The sequence below is a fragment of the Microtus ochrogaster genome, unplaced genomic scaffold (assembly GCF_000317375.1).
Source record: "Microtus ochrogaster isolate Prairie Vole_2 unplaced genomic scaffold, MicOch1.0 UNK1, whole genome shotgun sequence".
NCBI lineage: Eukaryota > Metazoa > Chordata > Mammalia > Rodentia > Cricetidae > Microtus > Microtus ochrogaster.
Genome location: NW_004949099.1, coordinates 29,039,908 through 29,052,184, shown reverse-complemented (window position 1 = coordinate 29,052,184; position 12,277 = coordinate 29,039,908). Strand labels below are relative to the sequence as shown.

The window sequence follows — 12,277 nt, the reverse complement described above, 5'->3', positions numbered from 1 at the left end:
TGACCTATCATATGGACCAAGGCAGTTTCTTTATTAACCATCAAGAGGTTCTGCTTTTATTTCCACAGAAGATAAAAACATGTGGATTCCTTCCAGGCTAATGTAGTTTAATGGAACAAAAACCCCTGAAAGACCTCCATGAACCCTTAAAAATACTTCACACAACAAACAGCAGGAAGCAGTTTGGAAAAAAACTACACCAAAATTCCCCCAAATGATTGTTTATAAAGATTTGTTTTCACTTTAAAAGGGGTTGATTATAAGAAATTAATGGTCATAGTCAATTTCTAAATAAATAAGGGGTATATGATATATAGAGATGAATACTTTACATTGGTGTAAACTTTGGTCTATTAATGCAACTTTAAGGTCAATTTGCTACACTGTGTATATGTATTTCTGCTCTTGTTTAAGGTATTGTGTTTGTGCCGCTCATTTAAAAATGTAATGTATAGTTTAAAAATACAGATTAATAGATAGTCATCTGTAATAATCAAACATTGTATTGTGGCCATGTTAGTTAGGTTTTCTAGATGTACAGATATATATATTTCAGAAAGATAGTTAATCTTCAGACACTTCAAAGAACAGTAGAATATGGCATTTAAATAACTTAGGATTCTATTGACATGAGACACGATTGCTCCTGGCAGCACTGATCTATTCCTAAGAAAATGTGAGAATGTTGAGCACCAAAGACACTCCACTTGGAGCTTGTTTTCTTCTTGACAAAACTGGCCTTTGGACAAAGAACTGTCCCTTCCTCAACCACTGACAAAATACATGGTGTCCAGACTGGACAAGTAGGATACAAGCAAGACTGCCAAACCTTGCCAAGACAGGATAAGATAGTTTTTCAAATTTTCATGCCTCTGAAAATGGCCCGTCAGTTACTCTAGGCCTCAGCCAAAGTTGGTTGCCCCAACATTGCAAATAAGACTTTGGGTGATTGCCCAGGTAGTCAGTTGTCTCTGTCATTTCTTACACCTTTTGGAAGTTGGTTTATTGTACTTCCTGTTTACTCAAGTAATATCATTTCCCTTTTCAGGTCTTTGATGGGGCTAAAGACTAGATAGTCATAGTTACTTTCCTCTCATGACTTAGCCAAGCTATTTTTAATATAAGACACAGACTCTTTAGGATAGGATAACTATTAAAACATTTAGCATATGTTTTTTGTTTGATGTTGTTCATGCTGCTTTTAATTCTAATTTTTATGTATTTTGCTGCTTATTTTCCCTGGACAATACTTGATATTTGTTCTTATTGTATATAGTTTCATATTAGGCTTAGAACTCTCTTATTTAGACAAAAGGGGGAGGTGCTGTGGGAACTCCTTCAACCAATAGCCAGTAAGATACTGGCCCACTTTGGGTGTGGTCTCATGTACTATAAATGCAGATGAAAAAGTGTGTGCAGATCTCTTGGCTGCTGGATTCGGCTCCAGGTCTGTAACACGAAGGTGTGCTTGTTGGGATTTCTGTCCTGCCCAGTTCCCACAGCCATTTAGCCCTAAAGAAAATCACACAGAGGTCTCCAGAAGATTATAAACTGATTGTCCCATTAGCTCAGGCTTTTTATTAGTTCTTGTAGCTTATATCAACCCATTATTCTTATCTATGTTAGCCACATGGCTCAATATCTTTTTCAGTGGGGTAGGACACATCCTGCTTCTTCAGTGATCTGGGCAGGACTGCGAGGAAATAGGCTTCCTCCTTCCCAGCATTCTCCTGTTCTCCTCGCCCCACCTCTACTTCCTGTCTGGTTGACCCGCTTATACTTCCTGCCTGGCCAATCAGTGTTTATTTAAAACACGATTGACAAAATACAGACAATTCTCCCGAACCACAGGTCCTAGCACATGCAGAGGACTGCAGATCACTACTATTTTTGTGAGTTTATCCCCAGGTAAATAAACCTTTGTTATACTCCATTCTGGACTATTTTGGAACTCTTCTGTATGCCAACATCCTCTGACCTCTACAAGTAGACTATGGCATACATACACTCTACATAAATAAAATGTGAAAGGAGAGAGAGATCCATAGGCTTGAAAGAAGATACGAAGATGTCCAACACCCAACAGTCTAAGTAATCAGAAAAGAGTGTTTAGAAAAGCAGATATTGTCTCAATCTCAGAAGAGAAATGTAAATTTGGTCAAAAGACAAAATGAAAAAAAGAACAAAGGCCATTACAACAGGAGTTAGCAGATAAGAAAAAATAAGAAGGAATGCCACAATCTCTGTACTGATGTGCAAACATTTTAGAATTACTAGAAAATGAAGTTTCGAAATGGTTAGGAGGAGGATGGGAATAAAGAGGTCAAATCACAGGAGGACTATGAACTTTACCTACAGGATATAAGAAGCTACTGAAAGCTTTAAGCAAAAGACTAAAAATGTCAAATTTACATTCAAATAGTTCTTCAAGTTATTAAGTAGAAATTCTGAAGGGACTTGCCGAAGTTCTAGGTGAAAGTTAAGGAGGCCTTGAAATAAGTAATCATTGTTGTAATGGTTTGAATGACAAAGGTTCTCATAGGCTCACATATTTGAATACTTGGCCCCTGTTGGTGGAACTCTTTGAGAAGGATTAAGAAATGTAGCCTTGCTGAAGGAAGCAGGCTTTGAGGTTTCAAAAGACCTGCACCATTCTAGTATGTCTTTCTGCCTCCTGCTTGTGGATCAAGATATAAGTGGATGTAGTGGTGCACAACTTTAATGCCAGCACTTAGGAGGCAGAAGCAGGAAGATCTCTGTGAGTTGAAGCTTAACTTTGTCTACATAGTGAGTTCTGAGACAGTCAGGACTATATAGGGAGACCCTGTCTCAAAACAAATAACAACAATAAAGATATGAGCTCTCAGCTGTTCCTGCCATCATGTCTTTGCTCCACCATCATAGACTTTAACACTCTGAAACAATCTCTTTTGTAAGTTGCCCTTATCATGGTGTTTAAAACAGCAATAGAAAAGAAACTAAGACATTGTGCATCTCTAAGTGAAACAGAATATAAGAACTGAGCTAGGAAAAAAGAGAAATGCAATATTGGATCAAATGACCTTGAGCTGTCTTTAGCCACCTAGATGGAAATGTTCAGCAGCCCACAGAACCAACGAGGATTAGGACAAATTTCTGGTAAAAGGTTAAAGGGGGGGGGAGTAGGAGGAACAGATTACATTTAGGAAGTGACATCTTGAGAATAGATGGACCAGTGGTAAAAACGCCAGTGGAAAAACAAAGTGACCAGAAAATAGTTCCCCAAGGAACAACTCCATGTAATGAAAAAAGCAAAGAAACTTCAGGAAGACAACAAAGAATACAGTGTTTGGGGGCTAAGGGACTGTTGAAAGGAAGATAAACACTGTCAAACATCAATGAATGACACTCTCAGGTTTTAGCAAATCGGTACCTGAGCAAGAACAAATGTCAGTATTACAGAGAAAGCAGACACCTAGGATCTGTGAAGAATGATTAAGGAATTAAAAGCAAGAGAGTCTTGCTTCCGAAAGAGTTGATTAAGAGGGCAAAGAGTGCTTTTTTTTTTCTTGCTTCTTTACAACAAATAAAAGAAGCAATCAATAGAAAATGAGAGTATGAAAAGGGTGGGGGGGGGGAGAGAAAGAGATCTACAGCAAGGGAATAGTACCTTTTAAATAAGAAGTACTTTCATTCCCTGAGAACAGAATGAGGAAAATAAATATTAAGAAAGACACAAACCAAGAACATTCCAAACAAAGGTAAATGAGTAATAATGTCATAGAACCCTTCAAGTCCTGCACAAGTGCAAGGAGAAGGTGATCCACAGAACCATAGAAGTGACCAAGAGAGCACCAAAAGGGGTCTGAAAAGATGCTGCAGCCGGGTTATAAAATAAGAGAGTAAGCAGGATAAGCAGTGTGCTAGAGAAGAACATTGAGAAGGGGTAAATCAAAAGATCTGAGAATGCTTTTATTTGTTCTGCTCATAAATACTTGGAAGGCAATACAAACAATGGACTGGTTAAGGGAAAGAATTTAGCAACTACGTGGGAAGAACAAAGGAATACAATGCAACCCACTGTGCACATGGAGAAGACCTCACTTACAGTATTTATAGAGATTCACACATGGTTGGAGGCTGTGAACAGATGGGGATAGAGACAGAGAATCCTCCACCTTGAGACCACTCTGTTTAAACATGTCCTCACTCCACACAGTAGGTATGATCCGAAAAGTCAGGTGTATACCACCTTTTATAAATACAGTAATATCAAAACCAGTGAAATGAATTTTTTTATTACTAAAATGTGTTAATGAAAAAAACATCTTTATATATGAAAAATATTTAAATTGGGTGTGATAGTTCTTATCTGTTATTCTAGAACTCAGGAGCCTGAGGCAAGAGGATTGCTGTAAGCTCCAGGCCAGCCCAAGAAACAGAGTGGAAGCTCCATCTCAAACACAAAACGAACTTGCAATGGAAATTTTGGTAATTGTGCATCACATCTAGTTCAGATCTCAACTCTTCAGTGTAAGCTAGCTCATCTTGGGCAAACAGCTATTCTTCTGAGTCTGTTGACCTGTTAAACAGATATTCTACCTACTGCTCAGGATTGTAAAGATACGATGGGAAAGGAAAATGGAAGCACAGAACACATGACAGGAATCAAGAAATAAATTCTGTTCCACAACAATTTAACATGTATACAAAAAGTCTGTGGTCTATTGGGGGAGGGAGTAAGAATTTAGCCAGAAAGTCTGATCCTTAAGGAGGAAGCACACCAACAATGTTAGACGGTTAGCTCTTTTTCTCCTAGGAAACCATGTGATCGGGAAACTGTAAGGAGATGCTAAATATAGAGTACTCAAAAGTGTGCTTTTTCATTCAAAGAAATGCTTAACCATTTATTGACAAAGATTTACAGGTATTACCAACACAGAAAAGTTATAAAGCTAAAGTCTGAGAAAAAATAAGTAAAAACTATACCATAGGTATGCTATAGCAATGGAAAGAATCTTATATATAATGTGTGTTACAATTCTCATAGTTGACAGATTTTAAAAAATCAAAGTCCAAAGATGCAAAGTGTTACCTAAGAAGGCACGGTGTACATTTTATGTAGTACTTCCTCACAGTATCTTCATCCCAAAAACCTAGCCCTGGGCTGCCACAGCACCTCACGCATACTAATTATCATATTAACTTGTTTTGATGCTGTCCTTCCTCATGGGCTGAAATATCCCAATAGACATGTGTACCCAGTTCATCCTATATTCCCAGCACTTGCTTTGTGTTACATACTCAACTGCAATGAACCATATTCCAGTTAAAACTGTTTTGTGCATTTGAGAGAAAAGTATTCACTTCTGGAAATCTTCCTGTTTAGCAAGGTATTTTAGCAAAATACTTTAAAAGGCTAAAGCTGCTACAGAATTGAATTTGAGTACAGAAAGTTAGCAACTAATCTTGGATAGACAAAAAATAGGAAGCTAGGAAAGGGTTCCTGAAAAGAGGGACATCATTATAGTCCAGATCCTAAGAATATTAACAGAGTTTTAGATTTTTATGACTAGGTCTTCAAGAGTATCTTTCAATAACTTTAGAATGACCTATGCTGAAATATCAATAACCCGCTAACAGTATGATTTCTGCCCTGGCTATTATGTTATTTGTTCAAGTGCTCGTAACAACTCCTCAATGACTTTTGAATAGAACGAGATAAAGGATGCTGGAGAGATGGTTTAGCTGTTAAGAGCACTTCCTGTTCTTGCAGGGAGGGGACCCAAGGTCAGTCCCCTGCACCAACATCAGGTAGCTCACAAAAGCCTTAACTCCAGGTTCAGAAAATCTGATGCCCTCTTCTGTCCTCCTTGAGGACATGCATACATACATACATGTATATATATACATACATATATAAATAAATATAAAAATTAAAGTCAAAAAATTGAAGTAGATACAAAAATATTTCTCAGGGAAGGTGAGATAGCTCAACAGGCTAAGACACTTGCCACGAAGCCTGACAACCTGAGTCTAATCCCCAGGGTACGTACACATGGTAGAAGGTGAGAACTGACTCCCACAATTTGTTCTCTGGCCTTTCAATGTGTGACATAGCACGTACACAATCTCCCTCTCTTCCTCCCTCCCTCTCTCTCTCACACACACACAATAAATAAATGCAAAAAATAAATATTTTTAAGAAAAGAGTCTAAATTGGAAGATCTTCTTAAAAGAAAAGGGGTCTGCAAGATGACTTCTAGTCCCCATTTCGTTGCTGACTTCTTTTTTAAGGAGGCCAGGAGAGGGGGCTGGATCCCCTGAAGTTGGGGTGAGAGCTGGTTGTGAACCACCTGATGTACGTGCTGGGATCAGCACTCTAGTCTTCTGTAAGAGCAGCAGGTGCTCTTAACTGCTGAGCCATCTCTCCAGCCCTTTCTCTGACCTTCAACAGATTGTTTCATTTCTCTAGGATAAATGATTAGTTTCCTCCAGTTTAAGCGCTATAATTATAAGATCAAAAGCCTCTACCAATAGTTGAGAGAACTAAGAAGAAAAATGAAAGAAAAAGAAAGGTCAGAGGCTGAAATTCCTGAGGTCCTGAGGTCAGTTACTAGCCTAATAACCTTCAGGAAGTCACTTACCTTCTGCAAACCAGAATTTCCGCATTCACAGTGATCCCAGGTGACCATAGTTTAGCCATACTATCCCAGAAGTTAAAATTGTATAGTATTGTTGCTATAAACAATGACATTTATGGAAACTTTATGCTCCTACTAATTAGTAGGAAACATAGTATCTGTCCGAAATAAACCCTAAGCCTCCTTTGACTTCCTCCCCTCCCAAGTTCCGGTTCAATATTTCCCTAGAGCCACTCACAAACACGGATCCAAACAGACGTCACACCTTTCATTCCCCTATTCTCACTAAAATGCTCAAAGCCAGCTCGTAAAAATGGAGCGTCTGTATTGCACACTAGTCCAGGCTCTCCGTGGCCTCCTTTTTTGGCATTGTTTTTACTTACTTTGTTAATGAACTAAGCCAAACCTGCTTCTCTCAAGCCCTTCCATTCTTCCTTCCATTCCCACTATCGTCTGTGTGTCCCTTCTTCCCTTCTGCCTTTCCATGGGGTCTCACTGGCTGGAACTCAATACAATCATCTCACCCCAGCCTCTTGCGTGCTGAGGCGACAGGTGTGCGCCACGGCCCAGCTCCACCTTCCATTCTCTGAACTCACAGTGATCACAAAGAGCAGATGAGAGTCACAGATCTCAGTGTAACAGCTCGTATGTAGTGATTGTCCAGGAAGTGACAGCAGTTGTCATGTGCCACACGGAAAGTACTAATCAACGTATCACCTCGGTTCAGTGTGGCTCAAATTTGATTATGAGGATCTTTCCAAATGCAAAATACATTTCTGTGGGTGGAAAGCAGGACCTGAGATTCTGTTATTCAAAATGTTTCTCATTAGTGCCGGGCGGTGGTGGCGCACGCCTGTAATCCCAGCACTCGGGAGGCAGAGGCAGGCGGATCTCTGTGAGTTCGAGGCCAGCCTGGTCTACCAAGGGAGTTCCAGGACAGGCTCCAAAGCTACAGAGAAACCCTGTCTCGAAAAACAAAAAAAAAAAAAAAAAAATGTTTCTCATTGGTACTAATGCTGTTGACCCAAGGCCATACTTTGAACACAAGATGCAGATTTTGGCAAACTTTTTTTTTTAAATGTATATGTATCTAATCTGTTCTGCTTGATAGTAAGCTCTCAGACGACAGAGATTATCATTTCTCTTAGTACCATATAAAGATGCTTACTAAACATCTGTTAGCATCATATCTGTGGTGATCATCATATTCTAGAAGATCAAGAACGCCTGTGTAATGCTGATTTTCACGTTAAATGCTGAAGTGTGCCAGTATGAACGCTTACTTGACGACTGGAGTCACAGTTGCGTGCTTGTGCGGAGACAAGGGGAAATCTGGTAAAAACTTAACCTCCTCACCTGTGAGAATGTAACAGAAGAGGCAATGCTGTAGCAAACGGTCACCTGCTCTATGACAAAGCATAAAGATCATTAAGGTGCAATCTTAATTGCATTCCAAATTTAGCTACGAATCTTAAAAAAATAAAAGACATTGGCGACAATACAAAAACCAGTAATTTAAATAGCATATCATTAGATCGAATTCATTTTTCAGAGGCACACTCATATTTTTCAACAAACTTTTAGCATGCAATTGATCTAAAGCTCTCAGGCTGTGTTGGAATTTCAAAGAAAAGAAAGAAACACCCTCCCTGTCAGAAGTCAGGGATCAAAATTACACCGCCCACGATTACACTGACAAGAAATTCAAAGGAATCATCTGTATATTAATCATGATCTGAGAAGCTGCCTATTAAAGCCTTTCTTGTAAAGCTAAAATTATTTAGCTGCTTGCTAAAAACCTCTTTCTTAGTTCAGATGGGATCAATATTCTTAAGTTCTACTGGGATACTACATTCTTCCTACTCAAGCACCATAAATATGTATATGTATATATACATACATACACATTTTGTATATATAATACCTGCTTACCCAAGTCTGTCTAGGTAGCCTAAACTGTGAGATGAATTATTTAAATTCGCCACTTGTGCAAAAAGCACCCCTGTAAGCTACTGTGTTTGTCATAAGGACCCACCTGCTCCTGAATTCACGGAGACCTTTTACTAAAACCACTAGTCAATATTTAACTGATATTAACACAATATTTGTGTTTTAAACAAATTTAGACAAGTCAGAGGATGACACAATTCTGGGAATTGTTATTAACTACAGAAAACACAGATGCACAGAACTACCATCAAGTCCCAGACTCAAACTGGGCTCAAGAGTTCTAATAAATCAATGTTATTACTTCGGAGAAAAACACAAAGCAGTTGAGAGTCAGCCCACAGGAAAATGAATCCTATTACTTCCATCAGAAGTCTAGTCCCTAGGGCAAAGCGGAGTCTCTGGTTTATACCAGGCACTCTTCCTAGAAAATAATCCCATCTAAGGAGAATTTCACATCTCAAACCTCTCATTTCTAACCAAACAGACTCGCAGTGAGCCTTGGCATACACTTACAAATATTGATCTACCTGTGTGTGGGTATCTAACTAGCAATTAGAACCAAGCAAATAGCTCCAGTGGGGTAAGGGACCAGTTCACAAGGATCAGATTCTTGCACAAAAAAAAAAAATGAAACATCATGTCAGTCTCGTTCCTTCCTGTTTCCTAACGTTTGTTTATGATTCTTTTTTATGTGTTTGCCAATAACTACGATAATAGTAATTAGATCTCACCAATTCCTGAAATAGTCTTCACCAATAACCCTAGTTCCTTTGTTAATTGTTTCGTGTATCTGTGTCGCCCAGATATGAGTGAGTTTTCCAAATGGCCCCCAACACTGTCTAAGCCCTAAAAGGAAGTGTATTGTTACTATTGATCATAGTAACATTCTAATAATGAGGAGATACAGTGGGGTGGCAGCAGTGAAGCTGAACAGTCCTGAAGTCAGTATCTCACTGATGCACTGCACCATCTGCAAGCTGCATGGCTGCATGCTCACCACTTCTCTTCCCTGAGCCTCAGTTTTGCGCTGACAACCCAAGGCAATATCACATTAAGAGTCTGACACACGGTGGGCGCTTAAATAGAGCTTAGTTACCTTCCCTTCCTCCTGAATAAACACTTGTTGATTTGAACTGAGAGTAATTCTTCTCGGCCGACTGCCAGTGGCACTATTGTCACACTTTCCCCCATTACCCTCTTGGTGGTAGCTTTGTCATTTCCTGAGAAAGGTGTTTTTGACTCTGCTATCTTGAAAAATAACAGCCAACCACAGAAATCACCCAAAGGAAAGGATTCCTGCATGATAACTGCAGCCAGCAGGACATACAGCTCCAGGTACACACCCTGCTTCCACCCGCTCACACCAGCACTCCCCCCTCCCACCCCCTACAGGTCCTTCAATAAAGGAATGGCAGACTGGAAAACAGTGAAGCAGCTAAAAGAGAAATAAACAGCGCTGGGGTCCCTGCGTTTTCTTCTTGGCAAGAGCCCTCAGGTTCAGGCACCAATCAATTTCAACCCCTTAGGAAAAACAAAACAAATAAAAACCCTTCCTCATATCCCAAAGAGAAAACACCTCAGATTTCTGGCCTTTTCGCGTCTCCAGACCCCACAGGTCAGCCCACCATCAGCTTCCCGCTGCATCAAAGGAACCTCTCCTAAGCTCTTAATTAATTAGTCTTCAGTGGACCTCATCCATGTGTTTCTCAACTGAACCTAGCACCTGCCCCAATCTTCCACACTCTAAGTTATAAAAACACCCTATATCTCTAGAAGGGAAAAGAAAAGCATTCTTCAAGTTTCCCCTTTGCTGCATTAAAGCTGATCATTTTATTTGTGCCCTTAACAATCTGTAATATTTTACTTAGGTCTTCATCAGTCAGCTGGGAAAAGCCACCATCATTTACACATACACACACACACACACGCACACACACACGCGCACGCACGCACACACACACACACACACACACACACACATGCACGCACACACGCACGCACGCGCACACACACACACAGGGGTGAGAAAAAAACATTTAAAAAAAACATACATCCCTTCCCTCTGCCACACATAGACAATAATCTCATTATTTTTAAACAGATGTCAGTCGCACTCTGAGTTAGCACATCTGTGATCTAAACCACCATGATATGATGTCAATATAGGACACCAGCTTTCAAACGTACAGGTTTAAAAAAAAAATCACCATCACTCTATCACCGTAAACACTAATATCCACTCTCAAATCACTCCAGGCCTTGCAGACTAGAATCTTTTTTGGTGGCCTTTATTTTAGTGGCCATCTGGGGCCATTTTCACCTTAGCTTGTATGTGTCTGAACTGTGAAGTCTGCTCCCCCCCCCATATAAGTATTTCTTTTTTGCATTATGTTTTGTTTTTGTTTTTTATTAGTTCTTTGGGGATGCTGTCCACCTCATCCTCCCCCCCCCAACTCTTCACAGATCCATTCCCCTTTCCCTCCCAACTTTGTGGTGTCCCCATTACCACCACCAAGGCCAATTTGTGCTGCCCAAATGTTCTTGGCTGTGTGGCCTTCCCCCAGAGCGTGGTCGACTTATCACTATTTCTTAAGCCTTATAGGTGCTTAACGAAGTAGCTCGCTCTGCCACCAGCCCAGAGGCCACCGAGTCCTTCATCTCAGGTCCCCGGTCTCTGGGAGGTTAGTGCCTGTCTTCGCCCCTCCCACACATGGACACCTGCTCGTCCCGGGTGTTTTCCCGGGTGACCTCGAGCGTCCATCTTCACACCCTGCCCCCGGCGGACCCCGCAGGGGCCTACCAGTCAGTGTGCGGCTCGTCGACCACCAGCAGCACCTTGGCCTTCCTGGCAGCGGCGGGCGCGGGCGCGTCCACCAGGCCGGCGGAGGCGGCAGTCTGCTTCACGGCTTGCGACAGTGAGCTGAAGAAGCTGCTGCCCACCGACGGCGTCGGTGCGGGCTGCGGCGCGGGCTGCGGTGCGGGCTGCGGTGCAGGCGCCTGGGCGGGCGGTGGCCTGCGCTCGGGGCCGGGAGAGGCGGCAGAAGAGGCCGCCGATGCCGAAGCAGCACCGGGGCCAGGGGCGGGCGGGGGCTGCTGCGGCTCCGGGCGCTGAAGGTCAGTCATGTAGCCATTGGGCAGGTTGGCAATGAAGCTGCTGTCCGACAGCCGGCGCCTCAGGAAGTTCATCATTTGGCTTGAAGGGCTGAGGACGCTCGAGGTGGCTAGCCAGGCGGCGCGGGGAGGACGGCGCGGGGCGACCGGAGCTGGTCTGCGGCTCGCGAGCCCAGCAGACAGCCGCGGCGCTCTGGGTCTGGGGTGCCAGGCTGCAAACAAGCGAGCGGCGGGCGGCGCTGAGGGCGTGGCGACTTCTGTCCCCGCCCCTCACCGCAGAGTCTGCTCCGCCCCCGCCTACGCGCGCGCGCGCGCAGCCTTCAAGCTCTAGTTTGGGGAGAGGGGAGAGCCTGGTCTTCCGCCACCAGAGCGTGACTGTGTGGGAACCAGACGCCCACGCCAAGTGGAGGGAGGGAAGCTGAGAGTTCCTACCACCACCATCACCACCTTCGTGGTTTGGAGAGGAGAGTCGTGTCCCAGTTGGAGGCGAAGACACCATCCTCACGTCCTCAGGGTAGAAGAGAGGTGTTAGCTTTCCTACACTGAGGTGACAGAAAAAAGCCACCCCGCTCGGGCGCGGGTGCACGCGCGCG

The 12,277-nt window shown here is 42.4% G+C and overlaps 1 protein-coding gene across 1 annotated transcript in view; it reads right to left on the bottom strand.

The window, feature by feature from the left end:
* Syn2 (synapsin II) overlaps positions 1 to 11,861 on the bottom strand; it is a 162,417-nt gene extending 150,556 nt beyond the window's left edge. Inside the window, exon 1 of the mRNA XM_026788072.1 lies at positions 11,374 to 11,861. Within this exon, the coding sequence (XP_026643873.1) occupies positions 11,374 to 11,762 (389 nt within the window). The 5' untranslated portion in view covers positions 11,763 to 11,861. The remainder of the gene's footprint in view (positions 1 to 11,373) is intronic.
* Positions 11,862 to 12,277: the final 416 nt, after the last annotated feature.